Source organism: Silurus meridionalis, chromosome 3 (genome assembly GCF_014805685.1).
Source record: "Silurus meridionalis isolate SWU-2019-XX chromosome 3, ASM1480568v1, whole genome shotgun sequence".
In the NCBI taxonomy this organism is placed as follows: domain Eukaryota; kingdom Metazoa; phylum Chordata; class Actinopteri; order Siluriformes; family Siluridae; genus Silurus; species Silurus meridionalis.
The window spans coordinates 13,759,636-13,785,524 of NC_060886.1; the positions used below are offsets into that span (position 1 = coordinate 13,759,636).

Sequence of the window (25,889 nt, forward strand, 5' to 3'; positions counted from 1 at the left end):
ATGGATATAGAGTGTTTGGTGAACTTGGATATTTGTATGCTGTCGTCCCCTCACATTCACACGTTCACTCAGGTTTGTTGACGGTGGTGTGGTGGGTCGTCTCTTATCCCAGAGATCCCTCATGTCGGTGTTACCTTCTGGTTCTCCCTTTTATTTCCGCAGCCATAGCGAGTCTTGCCCGAGTCCCCAAATGCACTGTTTCCCTAACTTACATACAACAATACCAAGACTTAATAATCGATATTCTTCTCTTCCTGTCATCCCCCATATTTTTTCTCTCTCTCTCTCTCTCTCTCTCTCTCTCTCTCTCTCTCTCTCTCTCTCTCTCTCTCTCTCTCTCTCTCTCTCTCTCTCTGTGTTTGAGTTAAACATGCTCCTGAGAAACCAGTGACCAGTGTTCCTGCCCCTCTCCTCTGGATGGTGCTCTCTTCGACTGGAGGCCACTCTGTGCAGCTGGGGATGGTTTCACATTATCCTGGGCATCCATTAAATTACAGAGTAAGAACAGGAACGCTGAGGATTTGGATTTGGACTCTACTTAATGTCAACAGTCTGCTACACTGACTCAGGACTACAGTTTGCATCTGATCACCATCACTGCACACCTCAACATCGTTTATCTGCAATAAATGGACATTCGGTGCCACCCTTATAAGGTTGTGTTCCCTCTTGAGTCTGGTTCCTCTCAAGATTTCTTCCTTATGCCATCTCAGGGAGTTTCTCCTTGCCACAGTCGGCACCGGCTTGCTCATTAGGGACAAACTTACATTTAAACAACATCTAATTCATTCTTTATCACTACATTATCTGTGTAAAGCTGCTTTGAGACAATGTTTATTGTTAAAAGCGCTATACAAATAAAAATGAATTGAATTGAATTAAATTCAATAAAAATTCACCAAATGTTCATTACAATCAGGCGTGCAATTGGAAATAAATAGCTAAACTTGATAACCTAATCAATTTATACCAGTGCATGCCCTACCACATTTATGACTCTCATTACATGTAAATTAAAAAGTCACAGCACACTTGAGGTCACAGCACAAGATAATGATACAGTGTCCCTGAAGAAGATATGGCTAAAAGCCACTTTGCTCACTTGCAGCATGGTTTTGTAGGGGTTTGTACCCCTGAGCCTTTAATGATTGAGCTTTAACTGCTCTGTTAATCAAAACAAAATCTGCCTGATTCATTTATTCAAATTCTTGTAGAATATCAAAACATTTTTTTTTTGCTTGTGTAAATGCTCATGTGAAGAGTTTAAATAATTAATTTGTTCACATCCAGTGGGATCAGTGAGGTTGTTACATGAATGAATGTGATAATGAATGAATTCTAGTAAAATATTGTTAATCTCGTTGCTGTAAATCACAAAGCTTCATCACTGTATTATTGTCTTAACAGATATACATTTTTGTACCAGATAAATACATAGTTTCAGCTAAGGAACTGACTTTGTATTGTGCAAAATAAAAAATAAAAAATATCAATCGATGAAATATACATGCCCTCCACATGATGATTGCTAGAGACCAACAGTGGAGAATGTTCAAGAATGGGCAGACGGATAATTAAGCACACACATCTACTCTGTGTTGCTGAGGTATCAGGAAACTCCAGCCTCTAGCAACAGCATTAATGAATGAATGTAAGCCTCCTCTGAGTATTTCCATCTCTGTTCTGTCTTTCCCCATAGCGATGCTCCTTCACTCCTCCCTCTCAGACATGGTTTTAAACTGGCACCAGGCCATTTCAGCCTCCTGGAGAGAATGTCACTGGTGATCTGTCAGTGCCAGTCTGTCAGCAGATAGCAGCTGATTGATGCAGCTTTAGCTCATCAATAAACCCACTTTCAACATTTCTCAGAGACTGTAGAAGAGCAAGCCGTGCATCCTGGTCCAGATTCGACAGCTATCTGCAGAAAGACACAGCAGGGATCACTCCTCACTGCTGACTTTAATGTCAGCTAAGTCCAATGAATGAATATGGGATCAACTTTCACCAAAACGTCTATGCAGCTGCCAGTCTTTGTTATCCTTGTATTTACACAGAAGGAGGGAAAATGTCTTCAGTCTGATCGGTTAGAAAAAGCAGTTCTGTCCCAGTCTGAGAAATGACAAAGTCTCACATTAATTACAAACTGAGAAAGATCATACAAGTAGACGTCCTAATTAAATCCCGTCTTATTTCAATATTCTATCGAGTGAACTGCATTCTCATTTTCATTCTCTTTACTGGAAAAATAAGTAACCTCGTGTGCCAAGATGATCCCAACACTTTAGTCATTGTTTTTTTAAAGGAGCTCTGCTAGAATGAACATCTTTGATTCATATTAACAATGAATAAAGTACATTTCTATACTAAAAAAAGAGAAAAGAACTGTCTTGCTTATTTATCATTTGTGTTTCACAAGCATGTAAGCATGATGTAACATATGATTAGAATGTGACAATGATATGAATATCTCAGTCACCTGTTAAGGGAAAGGTCTTTTTCTTTTGTCACTGCCACTTTTAGGTTGGACTCTAAATGTCAATTAAATAGTTTAACAGGAAATAATGGAAGTGCAATGGGTAGGGTTCCTAAATGAATCCAGAATAATTGTGTGTGTGGCATTTTTCCTGTACTACCTTTTGTCTACCAGGCATTCCCTCTAGGTTCTCCAATAACGTCTTGTGGATTGGCTAAATTGCTAAATAAGTGGATTACTAAATTGCATGAAGGTGTGAATGAATGTGTGAGCATGGTACCAGATTATATTCCTGCCTCACAGCATGTTCTTCCTTTGCTCTTGATCTGCGCAGACCCTGACCAGGATCAATCCTCAGTGTATGAGCATCAACACAGCATTGACTAGAATCATATCTGTGCAGACTGATAGTGGAATGTGGCAGGTCTTAAAGATGATGTCTACTAACTACAGATGGATGCAAATCCTGACATCAATTTATTCCTCTAGAAGGCTCCTTTGTCACTCTGGGAATGTGGCAGAGCTGCAAGTTTTGTCAGCACCGGAGTCTGATATCCTTCAATCCAGCCAGCCAAGCAAATCCCAGCACAAACAAATGGGACTGTGCGATACCCAGACTGACACTGGCTACAGAAACACAAAAACAGATCCTATGCCAATATGAAAACACTTTCCTTTCACAGTCAAACTGAGAACAGAATGGCCAAATTTGGTAATGTTTAGAAATGTGCTAAGTGATGAGCTAGCAGTTAGTTTGAGTCATCATCATGGTTTATTATCATTTACAATGTACAATATACAAAAATATAGAGTACCAAAAATTCACAGTGTCTAAAAGGCAGTGATTACAGTCTACATAACATATCTAACAGTACCAATGGGTCAGTTGCATAGAAGGGCACCAAGCCTTGTGGGGATGAAGCATCTCATTTTGTCAGCTTGCTCCTCGCCTGTTAAAATACAGAGGTCAGACAGGGAGTAACAAGACTATATTCTGTGCACATTGGGCAATAATGTGAAACTCATGTTAGGTAAAGGTTGTCATTTTCCTATATATAAAATACATCATATTGAAACCATTTATTTATTTATTTTAATGTGGAACAAAAGGTACACTGTGCCTTAGTGAATATGATACACTGCTGAGCCTCACAGTGTAGGTGGTTAATTGAAATCACAGCACACTCCAGGCCTTGTTACACAGCTGCAAATGAACACTTGATTTTTTTAGAGGCATTGGTGACATGACTCATGTCATTACCAGAGCAAAATAACTGTTTTAATCTTTGCACTGTAGCACTGCGTTCTCCTAAATATTTTACTTTGCATTTGGTTAAGATGCAATAGCACAGTTGGAGGTTTGAAGTTTTCAGAACCTCCCAAAACGATTCAACAAACTAGGAAGTTAGTCTCTGAATTAAACAGCATAGTCACGTAATAGATGTGAATGAAGTTTTAAATTGGATTTTTACAAAGAACTGGAGGAGTTCTGGTTGACTGCCATGGAGCAGGAGCACTAGACTCATTGACAAGCTCCATCCCCACATCGTGCCTATAGTTGGTATATACACACATACTATTTTACATCTATAAGGCTTGTAAAAAAAAAAAAAAAAAAAAAGTGTTAGCTTTACAATATACATTTACATTACACTAACTCTTATGTGTCATAGTGGGGCATTACCTATGTACAACTCAAGCACTCGTGCTTAGCTTAACTAAAGGTCACCACTGACAGCATTCCTTTGCAAGCATAATAAAAATAGCTTTGTTCTTGAATGCCCCTTAAGAAACCGAGCTTATTTTAAGTTATATTGTCCCCTGACACACTTCGTCATGTTCTTTTACCTTTTTATTGTCGCTTGTTCATGTAGACCTGAAGAGTGCGTCAGATACTGGAAAGTAAAAACTAAAGAATGTGCATTCCTGCCTCATTATCTGCTTAAACACTGTACACATTTGAGCTTGGGCATTCCTTTTTAAGACACAAACCCACATACAAGTGCTTACTATATGTATGCATGGTTCTAATAACAAATTAAAGCAGAGAAATTGTGCTAGATGTGATTAAATGAGGAAATGTTTGTGAATCAATTAATCGAGAGCTTGAACAAATGATGAATATTTTATAGTACAAGTAATGCTGTATAAATTAATGCCATTTTTAAAAAATAATGATAATGAAGGTTAATTCTCTAAAGAATACAAAATAATACATCTAAATATAAGAAAATGAACAAAATCAGTATGTCCCATCAAATTGTGAATTCTTTAAATAAACCCTAATATCCATCTAGCCTACTTAATTTCCAAACCATTTGCTCTTTAAAATCATATTTTAAAAAAGTGCCAAGCTATCAGTTTTTCTATAATGTTTCATATTTAAAAAAAATATTGCCCAAGTTTGTTGTATTTAATACAACCATCAAGGCAATCCAAATATTCAGAATTCAGAAGTATCAGTTCATATGAGATCCCAGGTCCAATGGAGCAAAGAGTGAAGGGCCATAGTGGTCTTTAAAGCCCAGCAGCATTCATTATTTTCCTACTGTTTCTTCTCCAAACTCTTCTGAACAATGGCACTAAACATTGGACTCCATTCTCTGCATTTTTCACATAGCTGGCTGTCAGACTTTGCCATAGTGATTTCCTGACCAAAAAGGTTCAGTGTTGTCCATGTCAGATCAGTACTGCATGTCTTCTTTAGTTGTAGATTGGTGAGAACTGTGTATGGTGAGAACCCACAACCTACAATAGGTTCTGGGGCATTCTTACAAAGACCTTGCAAGTTCTGGTCATTCCTTTTTTTTTTTTTACCATATTTCTTTTTGTTCCTTTCTTGGTGCAATGTTTGCCAGTGTGGAGTCTTGAACCTGCCTGTTTTGGATTTCACATATGAGGTTTGGAAAGTGTGGAGTCAGCTTAAATAGTGGTCCTCTTTCATTCAGCCAGAAAAACATTTCATTTAAAGATTAAAGATATCCCGAGATTCACAGAGATCGAGATTTAAATAATTGACATCAGTGTAGCTACACAATTGTACACGTTCCCAACGCAGGAATACCATCTGAAACACCATTAGCTGTGATTTAAATGACATGCTCAAATCCTCCATGGTGGGAGTGTAAGGAGTCATGCAAAATGATCCAGAGGAGCATCTATGCTCATCAGGTGCCAAGAATGCATGGTTGGAGCACATAATAAGAGTTTAAAATAAAAGCTCCGGACTGTCAGTGTTCACCATCACCATGGCAATATAGCTAACGAGTTGGACATGTGTCTCAGCTGGGGTTGTAGGTTCTGCAGGGTGAGGGTGAAGAGTCAGGCCGATAGTCATATTTTCCCAGCGGTGTGGGGTAATACGTGGTGGTGTAGACATTCGTCTGCTGAATTTGTGAAGGGAAGAAGTTGGTTCTTTCATCTGGCAGTAGGTTGTTCTTGTTTAATGTCTATAGTGAATAGAGAAAAAGAGGTCAGTTAGGAAAACCGACACACAGTATGAAAGATTATAACTTTGTGCTGATAGGTGAGAAGTGGTAACAGTCACCATAATCTCTTATGCATGGAAGCAGAAGACAGTTCAGGGTCATGAGTGTAAGCACAGTGTGCCTAATCCAGCTAGCACTATAAATATCGACAGCACCTCGGAATGATGTTCACAGCTGAGGATCTGAATAATTCAAAAGCAATAGACTAGCAGGCCATGGATGAAAGCAGAATATGAAAATTCTGGGGTGCTCTTGAGAAATGTAATTTATGTCAACAGCTCTGAAGCAACAGTATCTCAGTAATTGGGTGAGAAAAAGTGTGCAACGCTCAGTGGTGATTGTAATGACTCAACCTCCCTGCCTGCCTGTAAGCTTTTGAACAATCGCAATCATATGATGTAAAATGTAATAAATAGTAGTTTGTCTGCGTGTTGTGTGCTTAAAAATATCCCCAATTATAACCATATACACAAACAAGCACTTATCCCAGTGTCACAGGTGACTGCAAGGGGAAGGCTGGATTTATTGCTGATAGAACAGGAGTCACATCTGCACCACTTGTGATGAACAGCTGTGGTTTCATCTCACCTGTCTTAAGATCTGATTCTTCATTCTAATTATCGTGCGTCTCTCACCGGATGTTGATCATCACACTTGTCATTAATTCTGACTTATTACTTCGAATTCTCCTTTCTGCATACAGATACATCTAGAAGCACATGTCTAACACTTTCAGGGCAGCTAAGATCATCTTACTCACATCCTCGCCTCGAATGCTCATAACGAGCTTAGAGTGAGCAGCGGGTACAGAGCAGATCGATGGAAGTCGTGGCAAAAGGAGTACGCAGGTGTCAGAGCAAGGACAGGAGGTGGGGGGGAGTGAGCCGAGTCGGGCTAATTGGATGGGCTCGACAATCAGTCACAACCAGCTGTGGGACTGCACCGGCCGGCTGCTGCTTAAACAGTCTAATGGAGCCCATTAACAAAGACAGAGCATGTGCCAGGAGTTGGGAGAAGGGGCTAAACAAGGAGTCTGGGGCAGAGAGAAAAAACAACTCTAATCGCTCTGCAATCACATGTCAAGAGATGCACTTTTCACACACAGTGATGGTCCCAATCCACCAGAAGTTTTATTCATCAAAGTTTGCTGCTGTTTCTGAATGTATTAAACTAAGACCATTGCCCATGTGGTTGCCATTGTAAGAGATCTTTTGTCTAAATTGTAAAATAATTGATACCATGATGTATGAAGTCACACTGTCATGCATTATAAATGAAAACAATATGCATTTTATATTTGTGTGTTATGAATGTTATGTCAGATAAGAATAAACAAATTCTCAAACTTGGTCAAATAATTGGTTCTACACATTGCATGGGCTTCATTTACAAAATTGGCAAGACATTGTTATATACAGAGAAGCAGTCCACAATGACTACTTTCAGAGAGAAAAGCTTCCATGGGAAGGTACAAAATGGTTAGAAAACCACTCACAGGAGAACGTATGGCTTGATTATTGGTGGAAAAAAGCACAATATGACAGGTGAAAATGACCACACTGGTCAATTTAAACCTCACTATGCTTGAGCTGCTCCATAAAACTGACATTTATGATAGCAAGGCCATTGGGTCTAATGAATACTAAACTTAGACCTTCACACAGTGGAATGAAATAATAAGGCCTTCGTCATTTTTTTGTTATTTTTCTAGCCCACACTGTCTTCTTTAAACACTGAATCCAAATATCATGGGGAAAGAATTATTTTCTTTTATACATATATAATAGAATTCATATATTTTTAGTATGGAACATAAACACAACATTTCAAATATTTTAATATTTGTCTTAAGCCCTAATAAAACATATCTTTCTTTAAAAATAACCTAGCTCTTAGTTTTTAATGCTTAAAATTTGTGAAATCTTTCTGGATGGCAACTTAATGACTTGACACACAGGTTATATTGAAACCCATATTGGGTGAGCTAAGAAAACAATACAATACTACGTTTACCAATTCTACTATGTAAAAAAACAAACAATTATTATTTACAAGCTAATAAATTTAAATAGCTTAATTTCTTACAGCCCAACATTGAGTTACGTTTTGAAGTAAAAAACAAAAAACAAAAATAGTATCTCATAGACCATTTATTAACTTGAACCATGTTAGTTTTAAGCCCAAGTTGTCATACAGCTTATATAAATGTATGTATTACATAAATACGTACAGCTAGAAAACCCAGATATGGTTACTGAAAAAAACCCACAGTGCTTATATAATAAGCAGGATTCAAGCAGGGACACTGAGCTACCGAGGATTCTTACAAACAAATGATTGCAAATTGAAATTGTAATCACACACAAACACAAGTTACACTATATGACAAAAGATTTGGGGTCACCTGACCATCAAACTAATATGTTGTGTGCTGTAAGGCCACCAGTATAATGAGGTGTAGTAAGAGTTTTCTGTTTTCTCTGCTGTAATGTTACATAATTTCTAATTTACACATTGCCAAAGCATTCTTCATAATCCATTCCAACTGCTCTATCAAATATTAATGATTTTCTCAATAAGTTGTTACAACCTTAATTTGTTTTCTTCATTCACACATTCAGAACAATCAGCCAGTCAACAGAGATATTCCTGGCTTTGAAGCTGTATTGTGGATAAGAACTTAAAAAATAAGCCGATGATCTCACCTTGAACTCCATGGGTGTGTATTTCTCATTCTTTGGCGTGGTGTTGCCCTTGTAGCTGAGGTGGTTAGGGGTGGTAGGGTGGATCACAGCAGACTCCTGTGAGGGTTTGTGGAAGCGCTGACAGTAGACATACACTAGGAATGACAACAGGCCTGCTCCCAGGAAACATGACACACCTGTCACTATCAGATGCAACAGTGTGAACCCTGGGGAAATAAGATGGCCAAGGTTAACCGAATAAGGGCATTTAAAAAGTTATTTGTCTACAAGAGTTTGAAATCGTCTGTTCACTGCTTTGCTTTTCTCAATTAGTCTGCTCATTCTGTGCAAAAAATAACTCTTAATAGATATACCAGGAAAAACTGTGACACTACCATATCCCTCATTACTAGCTCAATATGTCATTACTATGTTCTTTTCAATGCAGATGTTAGAGAGTGTCAGAGTAACTCGAGCTGCAGGAAGACACAGTCTCCTGATTAGCAAGAGTGTGTGAAGAAGCAGTCATATCGCTGGCCAAGGCCATAATGAATGAGAATGATGAAGGAGATGGGGCCAGGCTGCAATTCTCTAATTGGCTGACGAGACACGTGAAAGAGCGCTGCTCATTGGGGATGCTGGGTAATGAGCTGCCCATGGTTGGCTCCAGTCGTTAAATGGAGAGAGCCCAAATTGGCATGGATATGACATCTCAAGGGCACTGCAGGATACCCAGAGTGGCCTGGATATGTGGCCTAAAAAGAACCAGGGTGCCAACCTTATGTATATTTCATCTGAAAGTGTGCGCATTACTGGCAGACCACAGAGTGTAGAGAATCGCCTCAGATCAAGAGCAGCAGAGCGTCGGGGTGTGAACGCTTGCATGCGGCCCTGTAGGTTCTACCTCCTCTTCCTCGCCTTCCAGCACTCATTTACATTACTAAGAGTCAAGAAATGGGAGGGAGAGAGAGAGAGGTTCCACCTAGCGAGTTTCCATTACGTCCGGAGGGCTGTATGAGAGAGAAGGGCTGCAAAAGCAGACACATTCACACATGCATACACACACATGCTTGCACACTGCAACAGTCCGCAGTACGCAAACACACATGCACCAGTGCGACGCAACATACACACAAAAAGACATTCTGTCTGATTTATATGAGAGGGGTATTGTTGATGTACTTACCCCCACAATGCTGGTCTTTATCATAGCCAGATGCAGGTAAAATCACTGGGAAGAGAGAAAAACAAACATGTTTATAACTTGTGAAATACAGACATGCAAGTACACAAACTGATTCTTCTATTTTGGCTTATACTGCCAGAATGCCAATCACTGCTGTCCTCTGTTCACTCTTCTGAAAGGCAGCACTGCTGGAATCGGGCCAATATGAAGACGAGCAATGACAGTCAGAGAGACACATTCAGGTGCTGTGTGCAGAGAATCCGATATGAAGGAAAGAATCTCATAAAAGGATTTCTTGGTCATAGAGTGCAGCACAAGATTATTTAGGTTTTACCAATGAGCAGAAAGTGTGCATCATGTTTTTCCAATTTGGAGATTTTATTTAGTAATATAAAACAAAGATCATCGATTGGAGTAAACAAGTCAAGACCTGAATCTAAACTTGCTTGAAAGAGAGCATCTGAAATGTGTTATAATGCCAGTCCTTATTTATGCTTTTAAAGCTAAGCTCTGATTTGCACAAGTGTTATCTGTGTCTGTGGTGTGAGGCTGGAACTGTTTCAACTGAGATGCACAAATTTTCTTGATTTATTTATGGAGAAATTGCCTAAAAATCTTACAGGCCGAAAGACCTTATGATTTCAAACACTGGCCCTAAAATTGCAGTGAAATTAGATGTGAGCCTGCCTTGTGACATAACATTAATATTAATTACAGAGCCTAATTTACTTGATATTCTGCTCAGCTAACTCCTGCTGGAAATGTCAGCTCTCCACTAATAAAACCCTCTTCTACTTTTACTGAACAGACTGAAGAACCAGTGCAAGTAAACACATTAGTGCTAATCTTTCTTAATGGGGAAAAATATATATGACTATTAAAATAGATACAACAGTAAATTACACCAATATCAATTGTCATCAAGAAGAAAAAAGGTTCGGGATCCATTTTATTGAAATGGACACAAAATACTCATTATATTTAAACAGGAATGTCAGTGTGACTTTAAGCCCATTCAAATCTGTTTTTGATCGCTCACCAGGTATCTCATTGCAGTCTCTGTACTGGGTGCTGTTTCCAACGCATGGAGAACCCTGATTCCCACACACCCTAGTACGTGACTGCAGGCCCAGATCATCACACGCAGACCACAAGCTCCAGGCCATCCAGCCACCTGCATTAAAAAAAAAAACCATTTGATTACACATTTACAACTGTTAATATGCAGCAGGTCCCATAATCAAATAGCCAAATAATGAAATAGAACACCTTAAGAAGGCAGATATTTCGAGAAGTATTCTTAGAACAGATGCGTTTGTATCTGATGGAAATGGAATCAGCTTGAAGATTTATTTGATTCTGTTCTTAGATGACAAACCGCTAAGCAGCTACAAAGTTTACAACCCAGAAGCAGAGTCAGCAGTGACAAAAGACAAACGCGAGACAGGAGTTTAAGAGGTGACATCTAAAATCTACATCTTAAGCTGTTTGCTGACATGAAATATTTTCAGCCATCGTGGAAAGCAGCCTCCTTGTTTAATAATGATGCTGAGCGGTGCAGATAATTGCTACATCCATCTCTTTATTTACCTCAATCAAACAAAGTGTTTGCTTAGCAAAGTCAGGGGAAGAGGAAATAAGGAACAAGTGGCATTGATGGACTTCGACTGTGTATCTTAATATACAGGCTGCCTCTACACCTGCCCTGTGCTCACTCTTGCTCCCAAAACATCTTTAATCATGCCATACTAAAATGAAATGTGTGCAGCTTCTGTATTTCTACTGGAGCCTGATTGAGAGCCTGCAAAGGTCTTCAATCTGTAGGACTAGGTGTTGGGTGATCACCAGGCCAGCGCAGTAGGAGATGAGTGAATGAAGGAAAACAGGCACTTAGATGTTTTATTGATCTGTGTGCATATGTGTGTGTTTATAAGGTATGGATGCTATGGCAAAAAATTATTCCACAATCATTTTAATAACATTTTCCAAATAGTATGTAGGAAAGCATGTTTCATTATGTTTCATTTACATAGTAATGTGTATAAAAAAATCATTATAAAGAATTTATTTAGTTTTGAATTACAATTTTTTTTTGCATATAATTATATAAAATTATACAACTGGTAAAAAAACAAACAGGTTAAACATGTTGGAGAACTGTGGACTCATTCAGAGTTATTTAAAAGACATTTGCTAACCGTGATGTGTCAGATGTGCCTTGTGAAACCATTTATCACTAAATCGACATCAGTCGACCCTATTTTCTGCAAAAGAAAACCGTTTTGTAAAGCGGTAATTAATTTTAAGTTTATATCTTTAAAAATTGACATTCTTGATATATTTAGAATGGCTGGGTAGGCATGCAGTCTTGAATATGTTTCTAACCGCACGGAATGGAATGGTTTTGCAATGCATCGATGCATTCAAGGAATAATAAGTGTGGTTCAAAAAAGTAGGAGTGTATAAGAGATAAACTAGAGTGATAAGTACAAAAGGTGTTCTTTTTTTAAGAAAAATGCTTGCATTTGCACATTCCAAGAGTAGCTCACTTCATATTTTTTTTCACTTCTCCTGAGCTGTTTTTAAACAGAAAAACACTGTTCAACAGTGCAGAGCATAATTACACACACATACACACACAGACAAAAGGTATCTCTGTATCTAAAAGACGTTTTTAATGATCTGCTCACAGCAGTGGGAATTGTTCTATGGAGCTGGCAGATGGTGTAATTCTTTGAGTTGATACAAATGGATGGACAAAGAAAAAAACACAATCTGAAACATCCATATCTGATCTTGTGCATACAGGTGGAGGCACTCTGTATTTTGACTGACTTATCAGGACCTGTGGCTCACAGTTGGCTATCACTTTAAGCAGTGAGTCAGTTTTGCTTTGTTGCTGGTCCTGATGATAGGCTTACCCTGGCAGGTGTGTGTGTTACACAGAGCCTCCTCTGTATGCAGCCCGATGCAGATGTCCCCTCCATGGGCGGGCGCGGGGCTTGTGCATGTGCGCGTTCGCTGGTAGTGCCCGCCACCGCAGGGCACCGTACACTGTGACCATGACGACCAGCAAGACCAGGCACCTTTCACTGAACAGACCAGACACACATATACGACACACACAAGCACAGGACGTTTAGGCAAGCAGGGAGACACAAACAACAGGACATGTGAATAAGCAGACACACGCACAGTGCAAACAGGATGCAGCCAACGAGCACAGAGACGCAAACCAACAAACATGAAAACAAGCAGGCAAAACTCAACAGACGGAGTAGTCTGATACAACTGCAGTGCTGACAGACGAACATGTGCTATGAGATGTAATGGAGATGCAGGCACAGTAGAGCAGGCATAGGTCTGGTTTTGCTGCTCAGCACTCTTCATTAGTCTACTGCAGCACTGTCCAAACCTGTGGCTCACCATTAGAGCACTAACACTATGGCTTCACCTGTCCACAGTAAGTGCTAGTGGTATTTCTGCTCCTGTCAGAAGTTGCTAGAATCCTTTGTTGATGTTTCATCAGCTTGATGGAATGGAAAGAGAAGGGGAGAGGGGATGGAGGGGGAGGGTAGCTCTATCTGCCTGCAGTGGAAAACTCGATTTCCTCTAGTGGATTAGAGAGGAGACATGGGCCACAAAAAACTGTAAGGTGATGACCCTCAGTGAGAGACCAACACACAGCACATATAGTACTGAGGTCTGATAAAGGGGATAGAGAACAACATTTTGTAAAATTCTTCTAAAGCCTCGTAATCATTATCGCATCTCTTAAAACTATAACTTTAACTTATGGCTTATGAATATTAACTAAATGTATATATCTACAGATGTCATACATTTTAATGATTATGATGGATTTTGATAGAGGTACAAGAAGGGCTACGGCATCACATACATACTGCATCTATACGTCACACAGATTATTATTTCTTAAACACAAGCACCTAAAATCAATTGATAATATATATTTTATACCAATTAATGTAAAAAATACTCTAAATCCTATGTTTTTTCCTATTTTAATTTTGTCCCCATACCAACTACAGATTTCCCTATTTCAGTTCAGTTCTCTACAGATAATGGATCAAAATTAAAAACATTTATTATATTTTTTAATATATAGAATTTTTTTTTTTTTTTTATTATTATTTTTATCTTCAATAACTCTCTCTCTTGTCAGTCAATGACATTACAAGTCAAGACATGACAAAAAAATGTAGGGTTCTGACCACAGACCTCTGGAACCAGTGGAAGCATGATCTCAGCCAGCCATTAGCTAATGAACTCAGTAATATATTTGGACTCAGAAACTGATTTACCAACCTGACTGTTAAAGGGAAAAGAAAAAACACTTGGAGCCGTGTGTGTATGTGTGTGTGTGTGTGTGTGTGTGTGTGTGGGTATGTGTGTGTTACCAGGACATGGCTGGGGATTGCAGTCCTGGTACTCTACAGGAGATCCTCTACAGGTATTGGGAGAATTCTTGCCATCCGTGCCAGCGCAGGTGCGTTTGCGGGAACGATATCCTTTAGCACACTCCTGACTGCAAGAAGTCCATGACTCCCATAATGACCAACTGGAGCTGGTGAGTCTCACCCCAGGAGTCCTGAGAAGTTCATCCACAAGAGCTGCAACATACACACCATACACATATGAATTTTTTAAGTTGACCCTAAATCATCCCTAAATACATTTATCATGTATAATATCCTTTGGGGAAGAAAAACTTCTACTACATTCAGCTGTTCCTGTTAGAGGACACCACACCACAAACATCCTACCTGTGTGGTTGCTCATTTCTAATCCTTTCCATCCTCATCACTAAATGAAAAAAATCACAGCATCTTCAACTCAGCCACCTCCAGCTCTGCCTCCTGTCTTTTAGTCAATTGGCGCATGTTTTATGTTTTAAACTTCCCCATTTATGCAGGCTTAGGGCCAGCACTAAGAATGCACTGGCTTGTGCAACCCTAATGGCTGGGTTGGAAGTATACAACTTGATATTTGAATTTGTATGACAATATCATAGGTGGTATAGTGGCACAAAGTGGCAGTCTCATACAGTACATTCAGATCTCCTATGTCAATCCTGTACAGGTTTTTCCAGGTCTGTGCAAATGTTTGCAGGTTCTGTCTTTGTGAGGTTCTCAAAGGGGTTCTCTGGTTTCCTGAATATTGTTCTTAATCCTGAGTATGATGAAGTGGCTAGTTAAGATAAATATTATATTTACAGATTCTACATTTCTATTTTAAATACACTATATTGCCAAAGGTTTGACAACTCATAAGTATGGTATGTACTTTTTCAACATTGCATTCCACATTTAGTCCCAATTTGCTCTTATAATTCTTTCCACTCTTCTGGGAAAACATTCCACTGGAATTTGGATTGTGCTTGTGGAGATTTGTACTCATTCGGCATGCAGACCAATTCATCCCAAAGGTGTTCAATAGGGTTGATGTCAGAGCTCTGTAGCAGGAGACCTTTCACTCCAACCCATGCAAAGTATATCTTCATGGAGTTTGCTTTGTGCACAGGGGCAATGTCATGCTGGAAAAAGTTTGGGTCTCCTAGTTCAAGTGAAGGGAAAATATCATGCTACTGCCCTGTACAACTGTGTGCCTTCAGTTTTGGGATAACAATTTTGGGGGAAAAACATATAGCTGGAAAGGTAAGGTGTTTTTCCATATAGTGTAAGTGTAAAATATCTTGACAAATAATGTGACTGTTTTTCTGTAAAATTCAGTAAAACTGTGTCAAATGCAAATATTAAAAATATAGCATTTCCCCTATTGCATTTTCTGTCCTACACTCCTAATGGTTGAAGACCTTACCTCTAATTTATAACATAGAAGTCATGGCTCAAAACATACTGGCATTTTCATTAGTAATTCAAGGTTGGCGAGGGCACCTAGTCATGCAATGTTTTACTGCATTTCCGACAGAACACAAGCTGATCTGTCCAACCACCTACACATTGAGCTATCTTTTCACCATAGCTCCACACTCCCCCTAATGCACTCAATGCATAGTGTCAAGTATGGCCCACTTCCTCCTGACTTCTGGCAGGAATTTATAGTTAATCGATGTGTGGGCTGACACCCATAACATGGATGGTCACTGAACTGTGTTTCTTGGTTGTCACCTGAGTGGAGAATATGCTTCACATTCACACACTGTATATTCCCTAGATAAAGATACAGGAAAAGCTACTACAAGCAGACAGAAGACATTGAGATGGATCTATGGTTAAATCTACTCTGGTGACATAGACTAATGCAGTGAACACTTTCAAGGCAGGATGTTTTTTCCACTTTGAAAAAGTTGAGAATGAGAATGAAGCGTACGTAGCTCCCAGGAGTCATAGGATATTACTACTCAGAGTAGGATCTCCATAATCTGTTCTCTAGAGTATTAAACAATAAAAACAGCATAGCATTTCTCACTTTACAAGGTCTCGGTTAGCTGATGTGTGTGAGATATAGGAGACAGAATTGTTCATGACATCAGTACTCACAGTCCGTGTCACAGGTGACAGTGCCATCGTTGGGGCAGAAGCGTGTCTCCACCTTCCTTTTACCCAGCTGGAGTTCGTGTGGATCTGCCAGCTGTGCCCTGCAAATGTAGCGTACCCTCTGCTCCTGCCGTGCGCCACCTTGAGTTACATTAACTGGCACCCATGGTGTCCAAGGAGTGTTCCGCCTCACCTCAGGACATGACTCTAGATTACAGGCCTGGTATTCCTACAGAATTAGATACGGACAGGGAGGTTACCAGTGTTTCGAAGTGCAAAGCGTTCAGTTCATTTATCTTGCTCCCAGTGGACAATCATTAAGTTAAACGAGAAATATTGTGGCTCAGGGGGTGCTGAGTCATGTCTGGAAACGATTACAAATTGATAGCTCACTACCACACATTCTGGGGAGATGTTTTAGCTTCTTGTGAAGAACTCAATTTAATTTTTAACAAATTAAATAACATCTGAAGTAAATGAATTGCATGTATTGCAGCTCTTCCGGCTGTAACTAATTTATCACATTGTCCTGTGTATAGTTTGCTCATCATAGACTACAGGTACTGTACATTCCCCGATTTCAGTCCGCCGTTGAAATATGTCTAGGAAAATGTGCTTTGCTAGTGAATGTACAGTTGGATTTTCACTCTATGTTCAGGGACTGCGCACATCCACTTTTAGAGATCCTCGGGGATATCACGGACAGACGACGTTTCAGAAAGCTAAATCCCAGCCGGGAAATCATGTGAAACAGGAAAAAAGAGAAAATGTGTAAGACTGAGAATCATGTACCAGTGCGCATCCTGGACAGCTGTTTCCATTCTCACAATTCCTGGAGCGAGAATGCACTCCTCCCCCACACTCGGCACTGCACTTAGACCAGGGTGACCATGAAGACCAGAAAACTGGCTGAGGACAGGAAACCTTCTCGTTGCAAAACCTAGAAAAGAAGGTGGATTACTCGCATCAACTTATTACTGTGCCCTTTTTTCACAACATAACATAAAACAGACCACAAAATGATCAGCAGAATGATCAACATCAGAAGAAACTGAATACTGAAGTCATCAGAAAATGGTCTGGTGTAATGTAAGGTACACCGTTACATCATAATTTTACTATTTGGGTGTTGTGAAATCAGCTGTACAACATTTTATTCCATCAGTATCCTCCAGCCTTACTGTATTCATTCTCTGAGTGCAGATGAGTGTGTAGGATAGTGGGAGGGAAAGCTCTAGTTTCTCTATCTCTCACCTCTGTTCTCTGGCTTGGCCCACACACACTCGGCCACCGTGTCTGGGTGAGGGGTTGTTGCAGGATCTCTGACGCACCTCGAAGCCAATCTCACAGCTGGTGCTGCACTGACCCCATGATGACCATGGGGTCCAGCCACCATTCCTAAGAGGAGACACAGTGAACTTTATTTTTTCTTCCCCAGAATGTCTAATGTGCCATAGTGCGTGAAGAAGAGTTCTGCTTTGATAAGATATGTTTCAATGTGCAAATGCATTCCCTTAATTTGCTTAAGTGCCTTGCTCCCGTGTAGCACTTCTCAGAAATTAATTGCCACTTCCTAGGCATACACTATTTTAATTTTGTCACCTCGCATTTAATCTTAAATAACTTTGTCTTAGCCACTCTTACGCAGAGTACAGCTTCTGTGTGCACAAATCATCGAGCACTTTAAAGGGCAATTCTTTGGTAAGACTGGGCAAAGTCAATTCAGTATAAGGAAAACAGAATGAAATGCACATCATATGCTGAAGCTGAAGTACACTTTAACAGTAAAGACTAAAACTCTGCTTACCTTGAACAATTGGCCACTTCAATGGTAGGACCCTCACACATTTTCCCACCACAGAGAGGAGGAGGGCTGTCACATGCTCTGGAACGACAAAGGCAAGCACTGGTACCATCGCCATCATCGTGGTTGCAAGGCTGCCACTGGGTCCAGGGCCCATAGGCACCATCTGTAGTTTGGTTACGCATCTGGAATAAGAGATGTATTTTTATGTAAAAGGAGGATCATGAAAATAAGTGAAACTTCTACCAAAAAGAATTGAGTCTGCAGAGCAGAGAATGATTTAATTATTGTAGTGAGCCACACTTCATGCATCAACAGGTGCTGAACTCTTACTGGGCATGCAGTGATGTTCTGGAACCACTGGCTCATGTTGGAGCTATCCTCAATTGTGGTGCAGCGTCGCTGCTTTTTGTCCCAGCCACAGTAGGGGTCTCTAGCACCCAAACACATCCTGGACAACAAAGAGAGATGAAAAATACATTTGGTGAACAAATACACTGATCAGGCATAACTTTATGGCCACCGATCAGGCAAAACATTATGACCACCTGCCTAATATTGTGTTGGTCCCCCTTTTGCTGCCAAAACAGTTCTGAATCGTCGAGCATTAACAGCAGTAACTTCTTCAGCAATTTAAGCTACAGGAGCTCGTCTGCTGGATCGGACCACACAGACCAACCTTTGCTCCACATATGCATCAATGAGCCTCGGCCGCCCATGACCCTGTCGCCGGTTCACCACTGTTCCTTCCTTGGACCTCTTTTGATAGTTCTTGACCACTGCAGACCAGGAACATCCCACAAGAGCTGCAGTTTTGGAGATGATTTGACCCAGTCGTCTAGCCATCACAATTTGGTCCTTGTCAAACTCACTCAAATCCTTCTGCTTGCTAATCTTTCCTGTTTCTAACACATCAACTTTGAGGACAAAATGTTCACTTGCTATTTAATATATCCCTCTCACTGACAGGTGCCATGATGAAGAGATAATCAGTGTTATTCACTTTACCGGTCATAATGTTATAAGGTCATAATGAAATGCCTGGTCAGTGTAAATATTCAATTTCATCCAACTAAACACTTAACGCTAAAGATTCAGACACCCAATCTTAGATGTATGTGTTTCAAGAAGAGGTTAGCAAGACTTTATATATTCCCACTGTGAAACAAAAATTAAATATTTAAGGTGGTGAAAAAAGCAGTGTAATGAGGTGTGATTAAATCAAAACTAATTAATGAACCTAAGGCATGAGAGGCAAATAGGGTGCAGGATTGCAGGGTAGCGTGGCAGTAAACCCAAGAGCAAATACCGTGCCCCAGCTGAACCATTAGCTTGAAAAACTCTTATTTTGGCACAAGCAGATCGTTTTGTTTGCACTGACTGGCTAGTGCTTCAATCCTGAGATTGGGAAAACAAACAGTGTTTAAGAGTGAATGCCAGTAAGGGAAGAATTCTGAACGGAGTGCAAACACAGCTGGTCAAAGGTACAGAATCTCTGAACAATATGAGTTCTTCTACAGTTTACTAATGTTTGCTAATGATCCTGTCTCTTTACTTTAATATAAAATCCCAGCCTCTTATATACTATTTATACATATAAAGGCAGATGCGGAAACAGTATATAATCAGACTGTTCACCAGACAAAGTTAGGATAGTTTCTACACTCATCCTGATGAAGGTCACATGAGTTTATCTGTCCATCTTTCTCTTTTGCTGAGACTGCCTCCTGTGTTGGTTGGAAGGTTGCACTAAGATGTGTAAGGCATAATTAAATAACGCTGTTCCTGTCAGTTAAGAACATCTTGGGGAAGTAAGGGAATAATGATGGCTATGTGGTGCCAAAGGCTCAATTACCCCCAGTTACCAAAGGTAGACAGGCAAGCCCACAGGGCGCTAACCTGCAAGCTAAACCCATTTAAGCGAGAAGTTGGTGCCTGTCTTATTAATTACAGAAGAGAAATCCACTCCCATGAACCGGTGGCTCTGAGCACCAGCCAACCATTTAAGCTCTTAAGACTGCGAAACTGCAGCAGCTCAGGGGGAATGCTGAGTTGACATTTTTAACTGGGGAGCCAGTTCATGGATAGCCAATGGACACACAAGCAGCTTAGTGCACGTGCAGGCCATGACTAGGCTCAGCCATCTGCAAACTGACTTTCTGAAAAGAATTAAAGGCCAGACTGTAAAATGCATGTATCCACCTGCAATTCAGATCTGAGAGAGAAAGTTTGTGCATACACAAGAGTAAATGTTTCATCTCTGCCCTGTAAAAAATGCTGCCACTGGGAAAAGAAAATGCACCGTCATCCTGATGGCTCAGCTATTTTAAAAACAGTAGGTAATGAACATGAATAGGTGCTGAGCAATGTCTTGGTAATGCATTATAAATAGGCGAAAACAGGTATTTGACAGGTATTTGATGTATTTGTACCCGAGTCAGACATGAGGTGCTAAGAGTGGCACCTCCAAGTGGTGCAAACTACATTCATGTGGTGTGTTAGGATTGCTGATAAAAAAAATACATCATGCGCAAAGCCACATTGCTGGTTAAATTTTAAAGACTATACAAGATGACAATAAACTAACACATAAAACAATGTGGCATGATTACTGATAGAACGCAATAAATCTCATCTATTCCCTGCAAGATTAATAGACGTTTTAAAGAGATGAGGAGGACTATAAAATACTTTCCTTTTTATGAGCCTTTTTAAAGAGAAAGATTGGAGGCAAATAGCTATCACTGTCCCTTTAACATCTCACCTGCCCTCATAACCATAAATGGTCAGACTTGTCACTTTAAACAGATCTGAACAGAAAAGAGAAACCTTTTGTCACAAACCACAGTGCTATGGACAGTGCTATGGAAGTTATGCATAAACAACACAGTCAGGCAAACATTTACACTTAGACTTAGATAAGTTTTTATAACAGTCCTAGTTTTTTTTTTTTTATTGCCTCATTGATGCATATTTCTACAGACACTGAAAGGAATTCCTATGCAACTGATCTCAATCTATTTGGTTTAAAGGTTACAGAGCATAAGAACAATATGTTACCTATGGCATGTTTTATTTTTCCAGTTTTTTTGTTAATTAGTATGAACTGGCTGAGAAAAGCCATCACACTCTGCACATTCATCCTGTTCCTAGACTTTAAAAGCTGTTTGGAGGATGGAAAGCTCCCTCATGGTCCCATAAACCTAAGCAAGATCGCTGTATGAAGGCTCCGATAGCACTTTTAATGAGTTATCACTGTTGGAGTTTGTCAGAACTTGAAGGCAAAAGGTTTGAGACATATTGCCTGACTGCATAAATGCTGAGAGAGCGGATGAAAGAGAAATGGCTTCAATATTGAAAGTCTGCAAAAGGAGACTCAGTTAAAAGCCAAACATTCTCCGGTTGTAATAAATACCTGCACTTTCTGATTACTTTCTTTCCCCTCCCTTCCTTCCTTTTCCTGCTGTTTGACTCCCTCCAGTACTAAGCTGAGTGCTTCAATAGGCTGTGCTGATGTGAGCTCTTAACCACTGTATTCCTTAGCACCCTGCTGACAAGCTGGCAGCAACAACTAGTCATGAATCTTCTTGACCATGATGCCCCTCAATGCCCATAATAAAGCATCACTCAAGCAGGTTTCATTCTGACCTTCTCAACAGTCACAGGTAAATAAGGTATGGCTACATATATCAATTAACAGGAAGTATTTTACAAATTACACCTAGTTACAATTGATTAGATTATTTGACATACCTGAAGTACACTTTCCATTGTCATATGCCAGGTTAAGTTGTACTGTCAAAACTGGACTGATTTTGCTGCATTTTCTGTTTAGATACATAAATGTATGTAAGGTTCCACATGCTTGATGGCTTAAGTATTTTTTTTTGTGGCCAGAGGACTACAGGGTTCCTATGACAAGCTGAAAAAAGCTGGCCACATCTGTGGTAATGGTAAACCGAAGGGAAGGATGTAAAAACAATTTGTGGTTTACCAAGCAAAACATGTGGTTTGTGGTGTTATTTTCTTAACGGAGAGTTAAAAGGTAAATACAAACTGTTTTTCCACTTTCACTGGGTTTCACAACCTTGTATATTCCTCCCACAAATAGATACAACGCAATATCAACGCTTTTACCGAGAACTATTTCATACTTTATACTGAATATTTACAGTGTGGAGCTGCTAACAACTTTAGAGCAGATAGGCTAATCATTCTGCTGCCTTGATTCAGTACTGTGAATTTATCGACTGCCACAGTAATTTAAATGCTATGAATTGCTTCATTCCACCTGAACCAACACTGATGCTTTATTCTGTGCTTTTGGTCGGAGCCTGTAGGTAAGCAGAGCTCTTTGTTCTGGTGGGTTCTGCTCCCATACCTCAGCCATTACTGCATCAACCTCCACATTCATTTCTCCCTAAGACACAATCACCCTCTCTCACCCTTGCTAACGCTTGCTGAAATGGATTGATGTGGCAGAGTGGCTTTGCTGGCATTGTTTTCCGGCCAAACAGCAGCCCAAGTGGATTAAATTAGTTTCTTTCTGGACAGGCGTGAGACTGGGGCAAGAGGTGTTAGCAGAAAGTGGAGTGCTTAAAGGTCAAATGTAATTACTCAGACCAAAGCCACTGCCGACAGGAACATTTTGCATTAAGTCACTAATAAACACTTCTACGAAGACAAGAGGAATGCTTGAAAGACCTTCGGCTGCACGCAGATATCAGAAGAGCCTGAGCTAATTCAAATATTCAAGTAATGTTTAGAGTGTTTTGGTTATCTTCATTAGAAGGTAATACAGACGTTTGCTAAATAATTTCAGAGACGAGTTATTCAGTCCAGAGGGTTTATTTTTTAAAGAAATGTTCACATAAATCAATTCTCAATATTCTTTCAGTTCATGCTTTATAAAGACATAGAGAATACAGTAAAAAAAACTAGACTGAAAATAACTAAAATAACCATAACATCCAGAAATTATGATGATAATGATGATTTTTATTTTAAGCATTATTCTATTTATAAAGTATTTATTAGGGCTTGTATAAGAAGTCAAACGATTTTGCCAATGAATCGGCACCGATTGCTGACTGCTGGAAAGGTATGGGCAAAAATCCATACCGATAGTTTTTCCGGCTTCCGGTCCACTGTCATTACAAGAGTGGCCTATAGAAGCGAATCACTGATGCTGTTTTTTTTACACATGAGATGGAGCACTGCACAGAGAACACTATATTAAATGTATTATTTATAACTTGTAAATTATATAATTGTATTTGTTAATTAATATATTCATATTTATTTCTTGATTCAGTGTTTTTTTATTATATTTTTCTCATTCACATGAAGTTTTATGTTTGTTAGTTTTTTTATCCGGTATCCATTTAAAATCCATCGAGTTTTGGCAAATACGATCCAAACTGGCTAAATCAGTAAAATCCACTATCGGTCAACTTCTAGCCTGTATTACTATAAAGTGCATCGGACTTATCTTTCCAAAACTGATGTTTCTTTCTTAAACTGTTACCACACAGTTGGAGACACAGTTTTATAAGAAGTCTTTGGATGCAGTAGCATTATTCCCAAATATTCCCTTCACTTTAACTAGGTAAGCCAAACCTCTTTCAGCATTACAATGCTCCTCTGCAGAAAATAATTCATGAAGATGTTTACTATTTACATGGGTTAGAGTGGTAGATCTTGAGTGGACGGCTATATAGCTCTGACCTTGACCCTACTGAACACCTTTGGGATAAGTTGGAATGCTGACTGCACCCCAGGCATCCTCACCCTGAATCTGCATCTGACTTTATTAACATCCTTGTGGCTGAATTAACACAAAACATAACACAATAAATTAAAGTGGAACACTGTCCCAGAAGAGGTTATTTTGGTTATTATCATAGCAGATGGGAATTAATTGTGTAATGAGATGTAGAAAAAGCAGTGTCCACAAACATTCGTCCATATAGTATATATATATATATATATATATATATATATATATATATATATATATATATATATATATATATATATATAATATATATCATAGAACATATTATATCACACCTGTACTAGACGGATGAAAATATTTAATAACAATATTTCAATGTCTTTTCCTTTACCTTTCTCCAATACCACAATCACCCTCCTCCTCTCATTATGTACATACCTGAGTGTTTGTTTTCTATTAGATATATCTCTTTTAGACAGCCGTACCAGAGCACAGCTGACAAACCATCCTTTGCAACATTCTGCTAAATTGAGCTTGACTCCCGTCCCTACCTCAGTCAGGCAGTGGACCCAGACCGAGAGAACACTTTGATAGTCTTCTCTGCTTTTGTCATCCAGGAGAGCTTTCAGTCCCAACTATAGCTACACTGTACATTCTACAGAGGAAGGAGTGTGAGATAACTCTATGATGCGAAACTGAGGGAAAAAAAAGGACTTCATGTTCTGAAGAACAGACAATATGAGGTGGGTTGAATATATCATGATTTTAAAACCACACTGTGTCATAGAGAAAGGATTATTTCTCATTTCTAAACATTAGGGAATCACAGATGTGCTTACTGTTCAGTTTTGTAGCTGGAGCATCTAGCCAGGGGAATTTTTAGCACTCGGTCATTCAGACCGACAAAGAGTGTCCTGTCGCCATGGAGAATCTGAAGGCTTAGGATTGGCTCCCTTACACCAGGGGGGTGGAGCTGCATCTCCTCCAAATAGCAGCCTTGTAGACTCTTACTGGAGGTGGCCAGAGCCTTCAAAATGGTCCCATACTCTGACATAATGGAGGAAATAATTAAATGAAATTTTAGTTTATAAATTATTTAAAAACCACTGATAGGTTATGACACTGTCTGAGCTAAATTTCTATTTATAATGCAGACTTGTCAAACAAACGTCAAATCAGTAGGGCTCTAATACAATAATATATTTAATACATTGGTTACCACATGCTGGCTTAGCTCTCTTAGCCTGCACGTTTTCTCACCTGTGCCAATGTACATGACATGGTGAAGTGTGTCCTGGCCCTGCACAATATCCACTACCAGCTTGGAGAAGCGCACGTTATCCTGCCATACCAGTGGGTTGACAGAAACAGGCTGTACCACATCATTCATGAGGTAGAGTCTCTGGGCATCCTGCAGGCTGCGCTCAGTTAGACCCTCATTTGGTCCCTCGTCCTCAATGGTACCACACTGTAACAAGTCATAATAAATCTGAGTAGCATATCATATGTAAGTGTTAAACTGTGTAAGTTTGTGCATAAAATGTTATTTAATAATAGGCTACATCTGACATACTGACAAAGCAGAGTAATAATACATCATTAAATAGTATTTCCAGTTGGCAATATGATATTTATACAGTATAGCTTCACAGCTATGGAGGTCAGGTAAAGGTATTCAGAGAACAGAAGATAAATAGATTTAAGGTATACCTGGAAGTTGGGGATGGGGTTAAAAGTTGGCAGCCAGGTGGAGCGTGGGTTCTCCTGGGAGCGGAAGGGCCCGTTGAATGCACGTGTGATGGCACTAAGGTTGTACGCACAAACTGCTGATGCAGCTATACTGTTCCTGCATGATCAATAGAGAGGTACAAGGTAATGTAAGAAAGAGAACAAAATAACTAAACAAAGGTAAATAATGGGTTAGGCTTTGAAACAATATGACAATCATTTCCACAACATATTTTCATACTGAGGTGAGCTAAGCTGTGTGTCTTGC

At 39.5% G+C, this 25,889-nt stretch overlaps 1 protein-coding gene across 4 annotated transcripts in view; it reads right to left on the reverse strand.

Moving 5' to 3' along the window:
- Positions 1–3,088: 3,088 nt before the first annotated feature.
- The window catches only part of sema5ba (sema domain, seven thrombospondin repeats (type 1 and type 1-like), transmembrane domain (TM) and short cytoplasmic domain, (semaphorin) 5Ba), a 93,965-nt gene continuing 71,164 nt past the window's right edge, over positions 3,089–25,889 (reverse strand). For 2 of the 4 annotated variants that reach the window (XM_046845610.1, XM_046845611.1), the window contains 14 exons: positions 25,604–25,739; positions 25,154–25,361; positions 24,733–24,940; positions 18,490–18,607; positions 18,160–18,341; positions 17,607–17,750; positions 17,145–17,292; positions 16,356–16,581; positions 14,253–14,465; positions 12,753–12,923; positions 10,871–11,005; positions 9,832–9,876; positions 8,667–8,872; positions 3,204–5,922 (listed from right to left, as the gene is read on the reverse strand). In XM_046845610.1, the coding sequence (XP_046701566.1) occupies positions 5,755–5,922; positions 8,667–8,872; positions 9,832–9,876; positions 10,871–11,005; positions 12,753–12,923; positions 14,253–14,465; positions 16,356–16,581; positions 17,145–17,292; positions 17,607–17,750; positions 18,160–18,341; positions 18,490–18,607; positions 24,733–24,940; positions 25,154–25,361; positions 25,604–25,739 (2,308 nt within the window). In that variant the 3' untranslated portion in view covers positions 3,204–5,754. Of the gene's footprint in view, positions 5,923–8,666; positions 8,873–9,831; positions 9,877–10,870; positions 11,006–12,752; positions 12,924–14,252; positions 14,466–16,355; positions 16,582–17,144; positions 17,293–17,606; positions 17,751–18,159; positions 18,342–18,489; positions 18,608–24,732; positions 24,941–25,153; positions 25,362–25,603; positions 25,740–25,889 lie in introns of all 4 variants that reach the window. The other 2 variants (XM_046845612.1, XM_046845613.1) reach the window with 2 other exon arrangements.